General features: G+C 39.6%; 1 protein-coding gene across 1 annotated transcript in view; it reads left to right on the top strand.

Moving 5' to 3' along the window:
• Nucleotides 1-23,147, top strand: part of PLR1 (NAD(P)-linked oxidoreductase superfamily protein) — a 262,291-nt gene that overhangs the window by 70,381 nt on the left and 168,763 nt on the right. Inside the window, exon 2 of the mRNA XM_089392128.1 lies at nt 11,727-11,955. Within this exon, the coding sequence (XP_089248254.1) occupies nt 11,727-11,955 (229 nt within the window). The remainder of the gene's footprint in view (nt 1-11,726; nt 11,956-23,147) is intronic.

Genomic DNA, 23,147 nt, shown 5'->3' with positions numbered 1-23,147 from the left:
TTCTGTGCCCCATAGAATCCCTCTATTGTTATTTTTGGGGCTTTATATTATTATTGTTAGGTCAGCTGGATTATATTGTGACTCCTTAGACTCCTATATATAGAAAGGAGGTTTTGTCATTTGTATCATCCAAGAATTGTTCATTTATGTAATGTAAAGGAGGTTGCCCCCTCGAAGAGGCTGAATTCTAAGGCGTTGATCTTTCTTTTCTATCTTTTCTTGAGCTGGTTTCATAACATTTGGTATCGGAGCTTTGGATTCTAGGGTTTCGCTGCTCCAAACAGGTCATCGTGGCATTTTCGCTATAACTTTTTTTTTTGTGACGTTTCAGAAGTCGCAAAAAAAACACATTTGAGAAGAATTGGCGCTGAACCTTGGGTCCGAATTTCAGAGCTTTTCGCGCGATAGTTTCGGAGATATGATCTGAGGAAGTTGGCTTTTTTGCAGACTCCTGAATTACATTCAAAACAGGTGACCTGGGGAAAATCGTCATAACTCTCTCTCTGAGGATCGGATTGAAATTTCGTAAAAAGGTACAGAAAGAGGACGGACTGTAGTTTCTTGTATGTGTGTTTCAGATTCAAAGGTTGAAACAGTGACTCGTGGTACGTCGTACAAGTTCGCTCTACTGAACCAGTCTAAAAGAAAGTCACTGTGGGAGATTTCACATAACTCTTCCTTGGAGAATCCAATTTGGCTCAGACTTGTGGCATTGGAAAGAGGATGCAGAAGGCTACTGCAGGTAGCAATTTCAGAACTGTATGATCCGAAATTACAGAGATACATCAGATTCAATATCAGGGTTCTATAAAGTGAAAAAAGTTGTGTAGTTTTTTTTTTAAATTTTTGTGTAAGCTTGGTTTAACGGAATTCAAAGGGCATAGTAAAGCATTATTATCAGTAACTGATGCCCCGAGGAAAGAAAATGCAAACACCTAGTAAGGAACCTGAAAGCTCTAGCATGACTCATGAAGAAGAAGAAGAAATGCTACATGATATATCAAAATTACAAGAACAAGTGCAACAAATGTCACGCTCACAAAAGCTAACAGAAGCTAAGATAAGTGGCGTGGAATCTAAGATAAAGGACATGGAAGATAAGATGGATGATTCGAAGACAGATTTGAAGAGAGACATGGCAGATTTAAAGATAGATTTGAAGACAGATATGGAAGAATTGAAGAAGTTGCTACAAGAAAGGGTCACTAATGGTGAAAAGGTAGTAAAGGAAACTCATGATGAGAACAAAAGAAATGTTAATCATGATACCATAGACGCTAATGTTGGATCGAAGACTCACCATGTTCCAAAAATCGATATGAGGAAGTTTGATGGCAAGGATCCCGCCACATGGATATTACAGATGGAGCAATTCTTCGATCTCAATAATGTGCAAAACACACAAAAGGTACGTATGGCAACTTTATATTTGGAACCAAATCAGTTTGTATGGTATCAATGGCTTTGTTCTCGTAAACAATTTATCACTTGGGCAATTTTTACGGAAGAATTGATAGCACATTATGAGGATACAAAAAGCAACACTTTTTTTAGCCAATTGATAAGTCTCAAACAAAAGGGTTCAATAATGGAGCACATTGAGGAGTTCCAAAAATTGAACATAAGGGTAAAAGATATTCCAGAGGAGCATAGGATTGATGTGTTCATAGGGTCTTTAAAGGATAATATCCAACATGATGTGCGCCTTTGGGAACCTGATTCATTAGAGAAGGCATTCAGGTTAGCAAGAAAAATGGAAAGCAAAATTATGGCAACTAGGAAGCATACCATTCACAACTATAAAGACGGAAGTGTTGTTGCCCATAGTCTTCCACAACCTACAAGGTTGACACCACAACAATTGGAAGAAAAAAGAGCAAAAGGGCTTTGTTACAATTGTGATAGCAAATACACAAAAGGTCATAAGTGTGCTGAGAAGAAATTATTCTACATAGATTGTGAAGAGGAAGAAGAAAAAGAGCAAGAAAGGTCAAAAGAAGAAGATATATTCCAGGAACAAAGCCTAGATGAAGAACAAATAAATCCGACCATATCTTGTAATGCATTGGCGGGAATTACCAATCCTCAAACCATCAAGATAGAAGGACAAATCAAGAAGAAAAAGGTAATAGTGTTGATTGATTCAGGAAGCACCCACAATTTTATTCATTGTAGGGTAGCAAAAGAATTGAATTGCTTCCTATATCCAGCACCAGAGTGTCAAGTGATGATTGCAAATGGAGGAACAATAAATTGTTCTGGAAAGTGCCATAATATCAAGCTATCCATGGGAGAATATGTATTGACTAGCCCAATGCTTTCCATTCCAATGGGAGGTGCTGATGTTGTACTGGGAGTCCAATGGCTACAATCCTTGGGTACAATAGCTTTTAATTTTCAAGAACTTTTCATGAAATTTTCTGTGGAAGGAAAGGAAGTTGAATTAAGGGGTATTGCAGGGAAACCAGGAAAGATAATCAACTCTAATGGCATGACAAAGCTTCTAAAAAAGGAGCAAAGAGGTGTAATTGCACAATTATGTTCGCTAGATGTTTCCACATTGGAATCATCTATTTCTCCAGATCTCCAAAAAGTCCTGGACAATCATTCCAAGGTATTTGAGACTCCCAAAGGTCTCCCACCTATGCGTGATCATGATCATGCTATTCATCTGATTCCAGGAAGTGTTCCTCCAAACATCAGGCCGTACAGATATCCATATGTCCAAAAAAGTGAAATTGAACGTATGGTTGCAGAAATGCTAGAGGCTGGTATAATTCAACCGAGTCAAAGTTTTTTCTCAGCTCCAGTAGTATTGGTGCACAAGAAGGATGGATCATGGCGCATGTGTCCAGATTATAGGGAGCTCAACAAGCTCACTATTAAAGATAAGTTCCCCATTCCTGTCATTGATGAATTACTGGATGAATTGCATGGATCAATTTACTTCACCAAGTTGGATCTTCGTTCGAGATATCATCAAATCGGAATGAAGATTGAAGACATTCCGAAAACGGCATTTTGAACTCATGAGGGTCATTATGAATTTTTGGTCATGCCTTTTGGCCTTACCAATGCACCTTCAACATTTCAAGCTAAGTTGCACGAACGGGGAAACGCGGAAGCGAAACGAAATGGGGAAGCGAAACGAAACGCGACCTCCCCAAATTTTGGAAACGGGGAAACGCGAATATATATAATAATAATATATATATATATATATATATATATATATATATTAAAAACATTTAAAGATTATTAATATATATATGTGCAATCATAAAGCATTAATGATACATTTACTTAAACATTTTAACATTAAGATTAAATTTACATCACATTTACTCATGAGTCATCACATAATGAAAATAAAAATATAGGAACTGGAAAATCCAAAATCAGCCTTTATTTATATTAGTATATGAGGCTGCAAGTACAATAAAGACTATAAGGCTGCAAGAACTATAGAGACAAGTCACAAAAGACTAATCCTCATCATAACAATCCTCATCAAAAATAGAAGCAGCAGAATGCTCAACAGTGGATGGTGGTGCTGAAGAAGATGATGCACCAATTCCACTTCCAGAATCGTCCTCAATATTCAGGGTAGCAAGAGAGAGATCCAAATCAGGATTTTCTGCATCCACATCCCATTCTTTAGAAGGACCACTGTTGTATTCTGGACCCCTACGAGATGCAAGGCGAAGGTTGGAGTGCACATAAACAAGATCCTCTGCTTTCTGTGAGCCCAACCTATTGCGCTTCACAGAATGAATAAAACCATAAGTGCTCCAATTCCTTTTTGCTGATGAAGAGCTTGCCACTTGTGAAAGAATACGAATGGCAAGGCTTTGCAAATGTACACGATTTGCTCCATGACAAATCCACCACCTAACTGGATTCATGGTGCTTCTCTCCTCCAAAGCTGATATATCTGCATAATCATCTATTCCTGCAGCAAAACTGGCAAATTCCTCCTTTACCTCCCTATGTAGATGAGAAGGAAACATTCTCATTAGTGCTTTTTTCACCCCAGTAGCCACCTCTCTATCCTTATGGGGTGCCTTCCTCTTCCCATTGCTTTTAGCAATAAGCTCCTCATCATAAAATTTGGGGTTCAAAGCATGTGCTAAAGTGTGCAATGGTGTATTGAAATTGTTCCACCTGTCAACAATGATTTTCTTGATCAAACCAGCAAAATGATCATCAACAAACAGAAGTTGTGGAGACTCCTGCGAAATGATTTCCATAGTTTTCTCAACCATGGAATCCATGCCATCATATACCTCTCCCAAGAAAGGTTGGTCAGTGTCAGCACTCCGGAGAAGCTCAAATGCAGGGGTTGTGAACTTTAGCAAGAAATCTACCTTGCTCCACCAATCCTCATCAAGGCACAATCTACGCACCATAGATCCCCGCTCTGAATCTGCTTGTCTCCACTCAATCCAAAGTTGACTCACCACCATAGAAACTAATGCATGCTTAACCTCAACAAGGCGGCGCAACATCACGAAGTGTGAGGCATATCTTGTCTCAGCAACTTTTAACAACTCCAATTTGGAGTACTCTCGAAATATGGCCTGAGACTGGTGGTGGTTGGTGATGAATTTGATAATCTCCCTTGCTTCCCCTGTGACTTCCTTTATCCAGGAAACTTTGTTGTCGATCTCCTCTAAGATCAGATTCAGATTATGGACAATGCATGGTGTCCAAAAGATGTGGTCATACCTCTCCTCAATAATTAAACCTGCAGCTTTGCAAACTGGTGCATTATCCGTGATAACTTGCACCACCCTGTTAAGCCCTATTTGTTCAATAGATTTTATAATAACATCAACAATGAATTGTGCATCTTTCACCTCTCCTGAGCAGTCTTCTGCCTTGATAAACATTGCTCCTTTGGGGGAAGTGGCAATGATATTTATCAATGGTCTGCGCCTCATATCTGTCCAACCATCTGAGACTATGGTAACCCCAGAGCTACTCCAGGAAGAACGAATTGGAGCTAAAACGTCCTCCACAAGTTCCTTCTCATTTTTGAGAAGTTGGGTTCTGACTTTCTCATAGTTGGGCCCCTTGTACCCTTGAGGAGCTTTGTTAACTGCCCTTATCATATCTTGCCAGTAAGGAGAGCGAACAACATTGAATGGGATACCACATGCATAAATGCACCTGGCCACTCTGGAATCAGCTTCTTCTCTTGCTTGCACATTCACCAATCTAGCAATTCTGCTATCCTGAACTGATTGGGATGCCCCTGAGCCTCTGGTATGTTTGGGTGCTGCTTGTTCATGTTCTTGAGTGTGACCAGCTCTCCTCTTTCTTGCTTCAACGACAATCCTTGGCTCAATGTTAGATGTAGCCTGAGTATGCTCATCATGCCTTCTCTTAGTACCATCCGCCTCATCTTGCTCTCTTTGATATGCCCTCCTTACCAACGGATCTGATGTTTTTGTGCAACCCAGAATCCCCTGTCCTCCTCCATGCAACAGATGCGCCTTCACTCTTGGGTAGGAGCCCTTGTACGTATTATTGCAAAGAGTGCATCGCCATTCCCATGAGCCACCACCTCCACATTTTTGAAGCTTCGTCACATGCCTCCAAAGAGGATAATATTCAGCCCTTGGGTTGGCCCTAGGGTTTGAAGTTGCAGCTGCACTTTGGCTGGAAGCCATTGCTGCAAAAATAAATTAAAAAAACAAATCTGTAAATAATAAAAACGTTTTTCATATTTTTGGCTGTATAAACCCTAGAAAAATTAAAGAAATAGTAAGAAAAAAACTAAGAAATGAATGTGGCTTACCCAAATTAATTTTCTGTGGCTGAATCTACCCTAAAATGCCAGAAAAGAGGAGAAATATGGCTGTAGCTGAGCCAAATCTGCTGCAAAAATAAATTTAAAAAACAAATCTATAAATAAAAAACGTTTTTCAGCAATTTAGCTGCATAAACCCTAGAAAAATTGAAGAAATAGTAAGAAAAAACTAACAAAATGAATGTGGCTTACCCAAATTAATTTTCTGTGGTTGAAACTACCCGGAAATGCCAGAAAAGAGGAGAAATATGGCTGTAGCTGAGCCAAATCTGCTGCTACAGAAATCTCCTGCTGAAATCTCCTTCTCTTGCTGCTGAAATCTCTTTCTCCCGCTGCTGAAATCTACTTTGCTCACTGCTCAAAACACCAGCTACTGAAACAACTGCCAATCTCCAAGAGAAACTCCTTGCTGAATAGTGTGATGAGAGAATGAGAGACACTGCTCTTTTATAACTTTAGAAATGGTTTCTAGAACAGCTTAGAAACCCTAAAAAAATTTAAAAACTAATTAGAAAAAAAAAAAAATTAAAAAACAAGTCATTTTTTTGGGGAAACGGGGCCAGTACGGCCTGGAAATGCGTTTCCGGCCGTACGGGCACGTTTCCATTTCGGGAAACGTGCCCGTACGATCGGAAATGCGTTTCCAGGCCGTACGGTACGCCGAAACGCATTTCGTTTCGTTTCCTGGGCTGAAACGCCCTCTATCCCTGCGTTTCCTGCAACTTAGATTTCAAGGTTTGATGAATTCAATTTTCAAACCATTCCTTAGAAAATTTGTGTTGGTATTTTTTGATGATATACTAATCTACAACAAGTCTTGGAAGGATCATGTTGAACATGTTGACAAGGTGCTACGACTATTGGAGGAGAAACAATTATATGCAAAAAGATCCAAATGTTTCTTTGGAGTCCAAGAGGTGGAATATTTGGGTCATATTGTATCTCATGAAGGAGTTAAGGTAGACCTTAGCAAAATTAAAGCCATTAAGGAATGGAAAATTCCCACATCCATAAAGCATCTGCGAGGATTTCTTGGGTTGACAGGGTATTATCGCAAGTTCATTAAGAATTATGGGAGAATAGCAGCACCTCTAACAACATTATTGAAGAAAGATTCATTTTCATGGACTCCGGAAGCAACAAAGGCCTTTAAACATCTTAAAGAGGCAATGTGCCAAGCACCGGTCTTAGCTACATTGGACTTCACAGAAACCTTTATTGTGGAATGTGATGCTTCAGGAAATGGAATTGGTGCTGTTCTAATGCAAGATGAAAGACCCATTGCTTTTGAAAGTCGTCCAATCAAGGGAAAGTTTTTAAGCAAAGCTATTTATGAGAAGGAAATGTTGGCAATACTCCATGCACTTAAGAAATGGCGACCCTACCTAATGGGAAGACACTTCAAGGTAAAAACGGATCATGATAGCCTTAAATACTTTTTAGAACAAAGATTATTCTCTGAAGAGCAACAAAAGTGGGTCACAAAGATGTTGGGTTATGACTTTGAAATCATCTACAAAAAAGGGAAGCAAAATGTGGTGGTAGATGCACTCTCAAGAAAGGATGAGGATATGGAAGCATTGTTGTGTGCCATTTCTATTATCCAACCAGATTGGATAAATGAAGCAAAGGAGGAATGGAAGAATGACGAAGAAGTGTGGGCACTTATTCAAAAGCTACAACAAGATTCCAGTACTTCTAATACATTTAGCTGGCAAAGTGATTCGTTATGGTACAAAGATCGCTTATACCTCTGTAAGAATTCCCAGCGAAAACAAAAGATTCTTATGGAATTGCACACTTCTGCCTTAGGAGGGCACTCAGGATTTTTAAAAACTTACCACAGGGTTAAGAAGGAATTTTTTTGGGATGGCCTTAAATCAGATATTCAAAAGTTTGTGGTTGAATGTTTGGTTTGCCAACAAAATAAAGTTGAAACAATTAAGACACCGGGTCTATTACAACCTTTATCCATTCCAAGCCAACGTTGGGAGGAGGTTTCAATGGATTTTATCACAGGTTTACCCAAGTCTGAGGGAAAGAGTGTCATCATGGTGGTAGTTGACAGACTTACCAAGTATGCACACTTTTGTGCATTATCACATCCATTTAAAGCCAGTACAGTTTCTACTGCATTTATGGAAACAGTTCAAAAGCTACATGGAAACCCAAAGATTATTGTAAGTGATAGAGATCCCATTTTCACTAGAAATTTTTGGACATAATTATTTTCTTGTCTTGGTACTCAGTTAGCTCATAGCTCATCTTATCATCCTCAATCTGATGGGCAAACTGAGATAGTAAAAAAATGTTTGGAAGGATATCTTCGTTGCTTTGTATCTGATAAACAAACACAATGGGTCAAATGGTTGCCTCTGGCTGAATGGTGGTATAACACTTCCTTCCATACAGCAACAAAAATGACCCCATTTATGGCACTTTATGGGTACCAACCACCATCAATCACATCATATTTAAGAGAAAATTCTAAGGTTCAGGCAGTGGAACATCACATCGAACATCAACAACAAGTCCTCCAACTCTTAAAGGATAACCTCGTGTTGGCAAAAAATAGAATGAAACAACAGGCAGATCAACATCGCAGTGAAAGAAGTTTTGATGTAGGTGATTGGGTATTCCTACGGCTACAACCATATAAGCAAATGTCCCTAAAGCAAGCTAAGAAGGATAATAAATTATCACCAAAGTATTATGGTCCGTACAAGGTGTTGGAAAAGATTGGTACTATGGCATACAAATTGGAGCTTCCTGCAGCGTCTCGATCGCATCCAGTTTTCCATGTTTCATGTTTAAAGAAGGTTATAGGCGACAAGCTCCCAGTTCAAACAATATTGCCAGAACTTGACGAGGAAGGAAAAATTATATTGGAACCGGAAGCAGTGACAGAAACAAGAACTCGACAGCTACGAAATCGATCAATTTCAGAGTATCTTATCAAGTGGAAGAACTTATCCGCTGAAGATTCCACATGGGAGGATGAGAATTTTATGCAGAAGTATCCAGAACTGTTCAAGCGTTGAGGACAACACTTTTTTGAAGGAGAGGGGCATGTTGGGTCCCTATAATACTAGTGATTACCCCATTACTATTGTAGTTATACCCTTATTTATATTGTTGTGCCCCTATTACCCCCATATTGTTATTTCTGTGCCCCATAGAATCCCTCTATTGTTATTTTTTTGGCTTTATATTATTATTGTTAGGTCGGCTGGATTATATTGTGACTCCTTAGACTCCTATATATAGAAAGGAGGTTTTGTCATTTGTATCATCCAAGAATTGTTCATTTATGTAATGTAAAGGAGGTTGCCCCCTCGAAGACGCTGAATTCTAAGGCGTTGATCTTTCTTTTCTATCTTTTCTTGAGCTGGTTTCATAACAATCAACTGTGCTCTAATACCATGTGATTTTTTTATCTATTGCAGTGACTGGAAATTATTCTTCTAACTGTAAATTTAATTATGTAGTTTATTTGCTACGAAAAACAACGAATAAATCACAACTGCAATTTTCACCATAAAAATATTGCGGAAAATAAAATACTAAAAGCTGAGAAATTCTAGCACACACACAAGAATTTTGACATAGTTATTTTTGGACAATTGTCCTCGGAAAAACCCAATGTGGGAAAACTGGTGCATCAAATGAGGATTTATTATTATTCTTTAGCAACAATTCTGAGTACACTAATTTAGATGCTCAACTGACAATCTAATCTAAGGAAAATACTAGAAAAGTTATTGTGAGAATTTTCTCTCACCCCACAACTATTTTTTTCCTTCAAAATTACCTCCCTAGCCTCTGCACTGAGCCTCCTCCATCACCCTCTACGTAGTGCTTGTGCAGACCCTGTGGGGATTTCGGCCTTCCTTCCTTTGCCTCTTCCTGGAATTGGAAATCTTCCTTCCGGAATGCTGCTACCCTCCTCTTCCACCTGCTACTCACCCTCTGGCTCTATCTTCTCAACTGAATTACTGCAACTGAGAAAATTGAACTGCCTGGGCAGCTGAGTATCTACACTAGTGTGTTCTCCATCACCACATCAATCGCTTCTTATATCTTCCTGTTGGGACTCCAACGACCAAGGTTAAATCTTAATCAATGGCTTAGATTATTTCTGGATCGATTCATGTGAATTTCTAGATGATTCTCACCTTATCTCAATTAATAGTGATTAATTAACCATATTCCCTAAGTTTAGACTTAGGAAATATTTAAAAAACAACTAATAATCTTATTGAGACATTTCTAGGAGGAATTTCTAGAAATGATTTCTGGTTTTTGGAGATCTCATGTATTCTAGCCTCTCCACCAAATTTCGTGGCTAGAACACATCCGATGTTACAAAAGCTAACATTGAATTTCAAGAGTCGGAAGATATCCCACAATAGTCATTTTGGATTGTCGACGTTTCGAGTCTACACTAAGACCCATCGTAAATAAGTTAATAACGATATGATAGTCCTAGCAGTGTTTGGCTAGGTGGGCGGACGAGCTGTGGATGAACGAAGTCCAGGTACCTATTTCATAAACAAGGCGAAGGATTGTTGGCTTGGATCCTTGAAAAAGATGGAGTGGGAGTTCCAAGACTCCTTGATAGATAGTAGACATGTCCTTGTATCTTATCGTAGATGGGACATCAAAAACGATAGTGCTCATCCATCTTTGTATCCTGCATTTAGTAGAGCTAGTCGATCCTATTCCCCTGTAGATTTTAATGTTTGGTCTCCACTTGTTTATGTAAATCTACATGAAATTACGTGGAGGGTCTTGAGCACGTGACTCTAGTACTGGCTGGCTGTCAAGTGTAGGAGAAATTTTTTCTCCTATGGGGCTACCCATGTTGGTGGGTAACAAGAGCTAGGATCAAGATGGATATTTCAAAAAAAATTAAAGGATCTCTAATTAAATAACATAATTTCCATTGGAAGAAGCATCCTAGGAAGATGAAATATTTTATATGCTACAGTGCACTTTTCCTTGCTGAGTATAGAGCATGTTTGTGCAAGGCGGGTTTGTTCTAGTTCCAATTAAATAGTTCACAGTGATTGTTAACAATAATACTTACAATATAGGGTTGTGTCATTTTGTGAAGAGTTGCAGTGAATAATATATATTGACAACCTCGTTGTAACAAAACACCAACAACAGTATTAATTATTTTTGGTGTTTGGTCCACCACATCAAGGTTCTTGCATAACAAGAAAACGAGTAATTTAAATGCTTCTTACAATATGAATGAGCAAATGCCATGTCTAATGACATTTGCACTTAAGCTGACATTTTACAGAATGGCCACTTCTTCACGAAGGCATAAATCATTGCATCTTCCTGATTGTAATTAGACATGCCAAATTGGGTGTATCAGATTAACTTCATCGACCCCTCCACTATTAGGTGCATATTGTGATGACTAGAGATTGCATAGGGTGAGCTTGGTTTGAAAATCTTTAAAATTGGGAACTTAAAATTTGTAACATTGCAAAGTTTCCCATTTTAAGGTGTGGAGCATATATGTATATTTATCTCTTATGGCAAAATAGACATTGGTAATAGGAATGCCTTTTTCTTTTTATGTCCTGGCCTGGCCATCTTTGATATATTCTGTCAACAGTGACATGCATGCTGTGAACACTACTTGAAACCTTATTAATCAGAATCATTCCTTATGTTCTTGTTTATTCTGAAATATTTCTTCTTTTTCCATCTTTGTTTTCTAATTGGTAAATATGTTCATGAGAAAGACGTCATGGCTGGATGAGATTAGGTGCTTGACATCTACATTCTTGGAATTTACAATGATTTACTTTAGTATGAGGTGAACTTGTTAGTAGTTGAGTTCATTTTCTGCATTTATAGGTAAGGGGTAACATGTTTGTTCAATTTGCAGGTTAAGATTGGCCAATTGACTGTATCGCCAATGGGTATTGGTACCTGGGCATGGGGTAACCAGTTACTGTGGGGCTATCAAGAATCAATGGATGATGAGCTGCAAGCGGTATTTAATTTGGCTGTGAAGTATGGAATTAATCTATTTGATACTGCAGATTCCTATGGAACTGGTAAACTGAATGGGCGTAGTGAATTACTGCTTGGAAAATTTATCCGTGAATTTCCAGGTGACTTACTGGCACAAATTGATAAATCAATAGTTAAGTGTGGTTAATTGTTCTTCCCTTTTTTGATGTTCTTGGCTGTTGGCATCATAGTCGTCGTCCCAGCCACAAGGAATCTTTTCAAGTAAATTGATGGGTTGATGTGTCCTGGCATTAACAGTGGTAACAAAACATTGTGTTCTAGCACCATATCACAGAAGACATATTTGAAACATTTATTTTTCATATGGAGTTACTCCAATAAATCTACCTTTTACCAGTGATGTCAGTGATCTCTATGGCTGACTGAGGGCTTCTATGATGTACATTACCAAAGAGCAGGAGTATAAAACCAGATTCTGTATTATAAGTTATGTATAAACTGGAATAAAGACCCTATTTTCTCTCTGAAGACTTTGATAAGAAAGAAAGTTGAAACCTGGAAGAACAATGTGAAGGTTAAGCAGAAGCAATTGAAATTTAAGACATGTTGGGCATGTGTTATATTCTTTCCACGACTAGTTCCAAAATCCACGCGTTGTTATGTTGCATTGGGTGCAGTGTGGGGGGTTGCAGAGGAGCAGTACACAAGGATGGTGGATGGACCCACCCACGGTTTTGTGCATAGTTTTTGCGCATGGTTTTGGGCATGATGGTTTTGCCCATGGTATTTTGTAGATCTGGTCAAGGGAACTACGGTTATGTTCTAATCCAGGGTTAATGGATTGGGGTTTTTGAATGCTTTGGCATGTATATAATGTATTGTAACATTAAAAGGAATATAATGAAAAATCAATTTGGTTTTCCCGGTTTTGGGAGAAAATCTCTATGTATATTTTTTATGTTCTTGCCATTGTATGTATATTTTTCCTCTTTTTTAAGAATTCATTTGCAGGTAATTTTTGTAGAGTGTTAATATCTACAAGACAAAAGGTTCCATATGCTTGTCAAATATTTTTTATAACTTAGATCAAAATGTCTTCGCGTTATCATCTTGTATCCTTCAAAAATATCAAATATTGAACTTAGCATTGAGGACCAGAGATGTATCCAATGTTCCTATTCAACAATCCCATTGATCCCCCATAAGAGGGTTAATTTTCATGCCAAAGGTATTTGGAATTGAAAGACTCTTCTTTGTAAATTTCTTTTCCTGACTTAAGTTAATCCTTGAACCTAGAAATGTATTGCCAAGATTAACATAATGATATAAATAAAAATATGTTGCCACATTATGATATAAGAAGCATGGAAATCATATTGAATAAGATAAGAAATCCTTTGTTCTATAGAATGTGTTCATTATATAATATATATGAAGAAAGTGGAGGATGAAAGAGCTTTCTTTTAGAATACTATAACACCCTGGTCACTTTTTACCTTTATAAATGTTGCAAATATTTTTATAGGTACATGGGCTAAAGGCAAAGGGATAGTGATTTCAGGACTTGAGAGGATATTTCTACATAAGCATATTTTGTTGTTTTAGAACAAGCCTTGGAGACTGACAAATGGCAGGCAAAGGGGAAAAAGGCCAAATGGCATGAGATTGATTGGCTTGCAAGGTTGACTAGTCATCACAGGGTCAACCACCACAAAAATCTGAGTACAAGGGACAAGTGGGACATTTTTGGTTGGTATAGAGGGGTTGGGCTAGTCTGGGCTCTAACTAACCTCAAGTAGGGTTCGGACAACAAAAATAAGAAGGGGATCAAGCCGGGGAAGGACGCGACAGTGAAGGAGGAAAATGGAGAAAAGTGGAGACTGGAAAAGGGCAGAGGTGGAGACAACACTGTAGATTTGTAGAGGCACCAACACAGAGATGGAGGCATTGCTATAGGTCTATAGAGACGCCAACATAGAAGTGGAGGCAAAACTATAAATTTGTAGAAACACCAAACCAGAGGTGGAGGCAGCGCTATCGTTGCACGAAGAATGAATGCATAACTAAATCGAGAAGCTGACCTGCCATTGCAGACCTTGGATTCCTTCTATTTGGGTGGGGTTATTGTCACAACACATTTGGGGTGGAGGTTAAACCTCTGGAGACCTTGGTACTGATTGAGAGTAGAGGTTCTGATCTTTGGATTCCCTAGACTACTGGTAAATTTGACTGGACCTGAAGCAGTGTTCTCAAGACCTGGAAGTTAGCTCGGGGGTGATTGTTGCATAAGGATTCTAATGGCAGGTTGTCAAGGTTGGGAGGTGAGTACAATCTGAAGCTCTGTTTCCCATATGTATTTAAAGGAAATAAAATCATGTAAACACTAAGTCCTTGCTAAGTCCATTCATATTGAATTAGTATTGTTAATGAGCTACTCATAATTTGTATATTGAAATAAGGATGTGCTCTCACTTGTGTATGTCTGGCATATATATACGCCTGTATAATGTGTCAGGTGTAGTTATGTTACAATCTTGTAACAAGCATGGATATCAACACTGTGTTTTATAAATCATACTGGTAGGAACAAAGCTCTGATAGAGTGATTGATTTGCACATCATGCCTTTGGTTCGGTTGGCTTTGACTAAGACAAATGTTGCAAGTAAGTTTAATTTCAGGTTTGTTACCATTCAAATTAGCATGAGTCCTAGGAGGGAATCCTATAGAGCAACTACTAGGTCAAGGGAAACAATGGAGTGATAGCCCACTGTCACCTCAGCTAAGGCTCCCTGCTCTTTACGGACTTTCACTGATGGGAGGAGACCCAGTGTAGGAGGAATCACTAGGAAGAATGGATCTATGAATGGATAAAGAGTGATTCCTAAGGCCTATTCACAAGAGAGACTCAATTGTATGGCTTTCTTGCTTGGAAAGCAAGGTGGTAGGCTCTCTAGGAAGGGCTAAAAGGATTCTTGAGGCTAGGGTTTGGGAATGTATCTTGAAGAGATGTTTCCTAAGCCTAGAAATCCTTATGGAGACTTGGTCTTTATGTGATCTTTGTGGAATTGGAGTTATAAAGTTGCGGGACCACACAGGACCAAGTGGACCCAAAATTAGGTCAAGTAAGTGGAATTGGTCACTCAAGGAAGGGCTTGACCTAATTGTGGAAGAGAAGAGGATCAATGGACAAATATTCTTGGAATAGAATGCAATGATCCAAATGAGGTCACTAGCCAAGGGAAACCTAGGGCAAGAAACGATCCTTGAGCTAGGGCTTGTAATATCTCGAGGTCCCATTGTCGGAATTTCATGAAATTTGGAGGGCCTCTAGAAAAAACCTCAACGCAGTAATGGACAAGAGATTGAAGTATTTTGATGGCTAGAACATGAGATAAATGATGCCCTAGGTGACCTATTGAGGCTAGGCCTAGAAAGAAAAGGGGAGGTGAGAAAAATATGCTTTTTAAAGTGATCACCTATGGAAGGATTAGTGCCTTGTCCTTTGGGAGAGATGGAGTCAAGATAATTTATGGTTTGGAAGAGGTTTTACCCAATCAAGGAGGTCATCAAGCAACTTTGCATGGCATTAGGGCATGAGAGCAGCTACTTGAGATCTTTATACTTCGATATGCAATAATTGATGACTTATCAAGATGTATTTTGACAAAATAATCTCTAGGAACATTCACCCATTCACACATGGCCCATGCAATGATGCAATGCTATAAAAGATCAAAATTCCCACAACTTCGTACTAGAAAGCAGTAAATTTTAGACTTGTATAGCGAAAATCCCAACAACATTCATGTGACAAAGTAAATAACAAGAATTAACATGAAAAGATTACTTACATGTGCAAAAGAGTATATCCAATCATCATATTATGCCAATAATGAAGCTCCAAGATAAGAGAAAGATATCCAAACATCAAAATTCATCCATAACATCCAAACTCCTCCTCCAAAAGGGATAGCGAAAATCTCACAAGAGAAAATAATCCAATCCAAGTGATGATGATCAAATTGAATCATCTCACTTCTATTTATACACTCTAATGAATTTGATTTAGCTAAATTGGCCTAATTGAGACCCTAAAATAAAATAATGTGCATAATAACAATACTTTTGGTGACAAGCCCACCAAATAGCTCACTAATGTAAAGATAAACCTCTCAAGAAGGTTAAATGATCAACAAAGTGAGTCGTTGGGCCTTTGAAGAGGCCTAATGAAGTCCAAGGGGTGCCATGATGTAGAAGTGGACTCCAAACATAGTGGACAAGGGGTTGGAGCTTTGTTTTCCAAACAAGAACCTATGGTGCTCCCAAGTGGGTGTGGGGGCATATGGACATCCTCATGGGTCTCCAAGTGGATTGAAAATGCCTGTAAACCATCGGTAAGGGCTAGGATGGTGATGTAAGCTCTCCCTTTGCAGTAGGAGACATCTTCTAGACCCTGGAACATCTTCCAAGTGTATGGTGCAAGTGTGGAGCCGACTGGGCATTGTGAACTAGGTGCATCATCCTCATTCAAAAGGTGGAACACGAGCAATCAATTATTGATGCTAAGGATCCATGAAGTAATCTCTGCTATGGTGGAGGCCCATGGCTCTCAATGCTCACCCTACAAGTGCCAATGTGGCCTTTTAGAGGGCTAAGACCCCGTATAGGGAGACCAAGCTCCAAATGAAAACCCACCTGCAATCTTGCATAAGATCCAATGCATCCCCTTAGCCTCTAATACAACAAGTCATTAGAATAATCAAGTAATAAAGCTTACAATTCATGGGATCAATGAGGCACTTCATGGTGGCATGCTCTTCCATAGTTCGCTTTGGCATGTACAAGTGTCTCCAAGCTCAATAGGGGGTTAACCAAGGACCCTATTAGGTGGTTTCAACCTCTAAAGGGGGTGACATGTCCATGGTACATCCCTTAAGTGGTAGGTGGCAAATGATATAATAATGGAATGGAGTGGGGATCAGGGGAATCATCTAGACCACAAGCCAAGGTGCAAGGGTAGCTGTATTACTGTAATAAGGGAAGCCCACACTTGGGTATATGAGTGTAGGAGGAAGCAAATCGTGATACATGAGTTACCCCGACCTTTGTTTTTTTACCCTTCTTCATATGCCTTTTGCCTTTGATTGGTTTTTCTTCATAACTTCTCGAGGCTCCGAGGGATGGAGAGCATGATGTGTAATATGTAGCTGTGGATACGCCCTTGAGGTGGGGAAGTTCATCGCCCACCAGGGGTTGGGACAATCATGGGTTTCTTAATGATGGAGGGGGCTCATCTAGGGCCCATAGGAACTATGGTGATGGCCATGGATAATGGGTAGAGCTTATGTTTGGCTTTTGCTCACGTGCTAAAGCCTAAATTTGTGTTCCCCAGCCAACCTTTTGCATTTTGTGGTACATTTCTTGTTGAAAGTGTTCAAATTATGCTTTTTATTTTATTTTTAGCTGCATCAACCTCTGGGACATCGTTCCAGGCCCGACCCAAGGTATAGACAAGGGGAGGGGAGGCTAACCCTATGTGGTCCTAGTGGGCACATGTGGACCCAGATGGGAAGAGAGATGAATAGGGCTAAAGTGAGTGGAAGGGGAGTAATGTAGGTGGCATCGGGAAGCGGGACCATGCAACTAAAATTGGGATTTCCCATGCAGTGCCATCCCTAAAGCTAATGGCCAGTAAAGGAGATCCCACTGGACTAGGATACAGGGTGACCACGAAATCTAGTAATGGATACAAGTACACAGACCTAACCCACTCTTTCCACCAAATCCCCCCACTAATCCATGCCCAAATGTGCCCATGAAAAGTAAACAAAATTACTCAACCAAACCAATGAAAAGTCTTACCTTTGGGGTTGGGAGGCCCACTTTCAAACATACATTCATAACAGATAGGCGAGAGACCACATGGTTGGCTCAGGTGGCAGAGAAAATGGCACATCCAGCTATCTGGGGGCTACAAGGGGCTGCTGACTGTCGACTGAGGACCATATATGAGAAAAATTTTCTCCTATGCATACTACCCATAGGTGGTGGGTAACATCTGGCTCCAACTAGGACATGAGCTCTCAGAACGGTGTGCAAAGCTACTCTGACGGGAGGTCATGAAAACACCAACAATCTCGTAGTATTGCAGACCATTTACCTGCACATATCAAAGACCAAGGACATGGGGCAACATGTTTTTGTGGTGTCTTACGATCACCCATGCTTAATATTAGGCCATATAAATCAACAAGAAAGAAAAATAATTCTCAATGCAAGTTTAATCTAAATGTAGTTAATCTACCATGATAATATCATATGATGTTAGTTCTAATGCGAAAAATCAGCATGCATTGCATCCTACCCTAATATGCATATAGTAATGCTAATACTAAGTGTAATCTTAAAGCCAATGCAACCAACATATCATCACATCAATATACATATGCCTTCCAGTATGATTACTCATGTACCAAAGCGAATGCGGATACAATCATATGGAGGATGAAGTGGGTGGGAGGTGGGAAAATATGATCTCCATTCGAGGTAAAAGGAAGCCCTAGGAGAAGGAAAATAAGCCAATTTAAAAGTGCGGGGCTTTCCCTCTAGGTACACAATGGTGGAATGCATGATCACTCTCAAGAACTCCCTATCACAATCATTGTTTATAATACTATGCTTTGTAGGTGCTACAAGGTCATGATGGTGTTGAAGAATGTAACTAGGTTTGGTCTTCCATGCAATGTATTTGTCAAAAGAAAGAAAAATAATTTTTAAATTGACTTATTAAAGCATGGGTTTCATGCTTGGGTCAACAAGTCTATAGGTAAAAACACCCATTGAGTGCTCTAGGATTTCCTTAAGTCAAAGTAAAAAGTAATTTTTGTTAGTTACCCTTCTTGGGCTCCTTAAGGTCATGAAAGAAATATTATTTTAGTCTTACATCTCCTCCATCAAGTCAAGCCTTGGTCTCCTTACAAGTTGGCTTCCTTACTTCTCTAGTCGGTTTCCATTCCATCATGTCGTCCTCAAACTATGGGTTCCAACCACTATAAATAACAAAGCTACTCGACTTATTTTTGGGCAATTCGATGAGGAGAGAAGTCTGCAATTTGGACAGAAGGTATTGAAGATACAAAGAGCAGTGAGGAAGGATGTTTGACATCTAAAACTAATGAAGGAGATGAATGCCTACAGGATCGATGTTCTCCCATGATCACTGGGCTGAAGATGACTACTACTACAAAATCGAAGTTTCCAAAAATTGCAGGGATCAAAGTCTTTATGATTAAAGAAGGAATTCATATGGGTTACAGGCAGTGAAGGAATAAGTGCAGGAATTCGTATGGGTTACACGCAACAAAGGAAGAAGTGCAGAAAGATTGCAGACTGAAGTTTCTTTCCATTGCAGAAGATGAAATTATTCTATGTTTGAAGAAGGATCTCTTATCACTGAAAGAAGACTACTTCAACTGAAAGGCTGACTTGATGGATGGAGAGAAGTTTAGGTTAAGGTCTTGGTTGTCTCACTGTCATATGAATCTACTGAAGGAAGAGTTCTTGACTGGGTTTTCCCCTACCTAGGGGTTTCGTCCTGGCTGTCCGCCAATATCTTGTGTCTCCTCTTTTTGTGATCTTCATAGATTGGTATTAATCTTAATAACAAGAACATAACTAATTGAAATAAGTGAAACATCATAAGATAATGTCATAATAGAAGAGAAATCAAATCTAACACATGATGCCCTAGATTTCTCAACATGGTATCAGAGCAAGGTTCATTTGTATTAGGGCAGGAAAGAGATCACTAAGACTACAAGATAAGGAAAGGAAGAAAGTCTCTCATGACCGAGCTTCTAAGGAAGACAAGAACAAACTATGGGCACAACAATTAGCCCCATGCACAGTGAATAAGGCCACAGACTTAAATAAGGAGGATGAAGACACTTAGAAGCACTGTTTTAAAAATCCAACTAGATGAAAAAGCAGTTGTCTCTTGACTGAGCACATTGACAAGCAAAACAAAGTTCTGGGCACTTCTTATCAACCCTCTTCTCTGTGACAAAAATGCAGACCTTTACAAGGTAGAGGGAAGGCACAAAAACACCATTTTTGAAAGACGAAAGGTTAATCTAGCATCCCATGATAGGTCGAGCTCATTAAGCAATAAATCGAAGTGTTGGGCATCATCTCTTTCACTTTAGAAGGATCCAAAATCTCTGTGTAATTTCAGATCTCTGGTATATATGCCTATCTCAGTAAAATTACAGATCAACGAAGTATCTTCTCTTGCAAATGGTTCAAGGTCAAACTTGTTAAGAATATTGTTGACCTCGTTAAGGACTAATTTAAGTGTAAGTTCAAAATTAAAAGCCTCTGAAATCTATACTTCACTCCTATGGACATAAGAAACCCAAGACTGAACCATTTCAAAGCTGAAGAGAAGGACGCACTCCTGTGGTACATTGTTAAATTTGGACAACTAGGTCCAAACTCCATGTTCTGATGCTCAGATTAAGAGGCTAATATTTTTGTTGGATTCCTCTTTCTGAGAGGTGTAAAATCCATATAAAAATAGTCTTAATCCGATGAGCAGAACTTATATTGTGAATTTATTATTCTTAATAAATTATATGTGCAAGGTCAGCCAGTTTTGTAATGTAGGCTCACATGCCCAACAAATGTGTCACACACCCTCATTGATGGATATATATACAGGAAAAGTTGGAGAGAATTTTAACACAACTCAACTCACATCTTCCTCTCTCATCTTAGAGGGTACGCTACCTGGAGGACGAATTTCAGCCTCACGTGGGAAGGACGAAGAGGACAGACCGTACGGATTTTCTGCTGCTAGGGTTTCTGCTGCTAGGGTTTCGCAGAAAGTTTGACCAGCGTTGACTTTGGTCAACGCTTGGTCCAATCAAGCTGAAAATTGGTGGAAAGTTCGATTTTTGAAGGCCATACTATCTGGCACAAAAATCGAGGTCAAAGGGTTGACCGTTTTGCTGCTGCGTTGACTTTTAGCTTGCTGCCCCTGCGTTGACTTTTCAGGACAGCGTTGACTTTTTGTAGAATTGACTTGGGTTGACTCATCTACTAGTTGGAGGGATCTTGTGACACATCTAGGCTGGCTGACCAAAGGAGACTTTGCTGGTTGAAGCATCCTGTTGACCGCCGAAACGAACACACACATTTTTCTTGTTTCTGATTTGTCTTCTGTAAGATCTGCTTATATGTTCTATCTGCATTTTGCTTAACTACTTGTATGATTGCTGTGAGAAAAGTGAAATTGCTCTTAGCATAGAACATCTACAAAACTTTACATGGTATCGGAGCTGAGGTGAAGACAAACTCTATCTATAGCAATCATCATCGAAATAATCATGCCCTAATCGAAGTCAATGGATGCCTTTGTGTCGTTGTACATAGAAGATTATATACGCTATCAATGATATACGTTGTAACGGAAAGATATACAGCGCAGCTGTAGAGGATATGTTTAGGCAGTAAAGGAAGCCGCAGTCATAAGGACATGAGGCTGCAGTCATGAAGAGTCAAGTCGTAGTGATGAAGAGGTATCTGCAGGCTTAAGGCTCTGGCCAAAATGCGAAGAGGAGTATTTCTGTGTCTTTTGTTTATGATCTGATTGGCCAAGTAAGGAAGGAGGCTAGCTGAGCTTGTAAAGAGGAGCTCTGAGCATAAATGCAAGGGTTATTCTCTATGCACAGGCCGTTGAGTGATTTTGAGTTTTACAATGGGACAAAAGTCTGTTTTGAGAGGGCCGAGAGGCCCAGCAAGGAGCAGGAAGAAGGCCGCAGTACCCTTGACCATCAACGTAGGAATTAAAGAGGTTTGAAGGCTGTATAGTGGGCTGTCGTAGAAGCCACAGAAAGCCCTAACCAGGGCCGAAATTTCAGGGTCCTGTGCATTGGTCAAAATGTAGTTGTGGACAGAAATATGACGTCTATCACAGGTATGTGCTTGTCTTTTATAATGATGAATTTGCCAGATACTATGGTCCAGATTAGACAGTTTGCAATTCTGGTATAATGGGCTGTAAGAAGATGCTTGGTAAAGCTCCAAGTATAGTCCCTTGAGAAGGACAACAAGGGCTGTTAGAAGGTAGATGATTCGGAGTCTTAAAAATGGATATATGGAAGAGCTTAAGGGTAGTCAAGTGGGCTTATTATCAGACCCCATCTTCTGTACGTATGACAGTGAAATATGACAATATGACAGAGTTTTTGACAGTGATCTTCTGCACTCATTGTAGTGTCACTTACTCTTACAACAGTTATGCATAGCAGTGATATTGTTCTCTTGACAAATGGAGATGATATATGGAAGAGATATTTGTTCCTATGACAATAATGTTTGGACAGCGACTTTAGTGATATTTGGACAATGTTTCTTGATGTATGGAAGTGATTCTTGTATGACAGTGATTTATATGGCTGTGATGTGACAATGATATATAGGACAGCATGATGATGATGCATAGGCAGCATTATAAGATCATAAACATGAAGGGCTGCCTGATTTTGGAAATAATCATAAAGGTGTATGTAAGGGCTGAAGGAAAACATACAAGGGGACCTTTCCCCTCAAGTGTCACAAAGACATCTGAGATATTGCAACTGGTCCATTCTGATCTTTCTGGTGTGTTGCCCGTAACATCCCTGGGGGGATGTTCTTACTATATGACATTTACTGATGACTTCTCTCGCAAAACCTGGATATACTTCTTGAAAAAGAAGGATGAGGCTTTCATGTGGTTCCGTACCTTCAAAGCCTTGGTGGAAAATATGACCGGAAAGAAGATCAAGATTTTGAGGACTGACAATGGCACTGAATATGAGTCAAATGAGTTCAAAGACTTCTGCAGAGAAGCTGGCATTAAGAGGGAGACTACCACTGCACTCTCTCCACGTGTTTGGGTTTTGTGGACAGAGAGATCTAGAGGAGAATCCGCAGTTCTAAAGAGCCCTCATACGCTGTCCCAAGAGGCCCTTACACGCTAAGAATAGGAGCCCTAAATCTGCAGTATATTGGGCCCTAAATCTCTGTTTTATTGGGTGCAGGTAAGGGCATTTCCAGTGAAGGAAGAGGGGACGTTTAGGTCACTCCTATGACTGTTTTGGAGTGAAAATTAACCAGCAGAAAGGCCTCAATAAAGGAGACAAAATTCTGGGTTGATTTGAATATTATGTGCGGGCTGGAAACTCTGTTTTAGCAGGCCGTGGGTACAGGAAGCCACCTGTGGTAGGCCGCAGGCCCTTACCCCACTGAAAAGGCATTGCGTGGCACTGTTTTGGGGCTAGATTGAGC

This window comes from Pinus tabuliformis, chromosome 1_1, assembly GCF_031772625.1.
Source record: "Pinus tabuliformis cultivar Carrire ecotype Pingquan chromosome 1_1, CPIR1, whole genome shotgun sequence".
Classification (NCBI taxonomy): domain Eukaryota; kingdom Viridiplantae; phylum Streptophyta; class Pinopsida; order Pinales; family Pinaceae; genus Pinus; species Pinus tabuliformis.
This window is presented reverse-complemented; position numbering and strand designations above follow the sequence as displayed.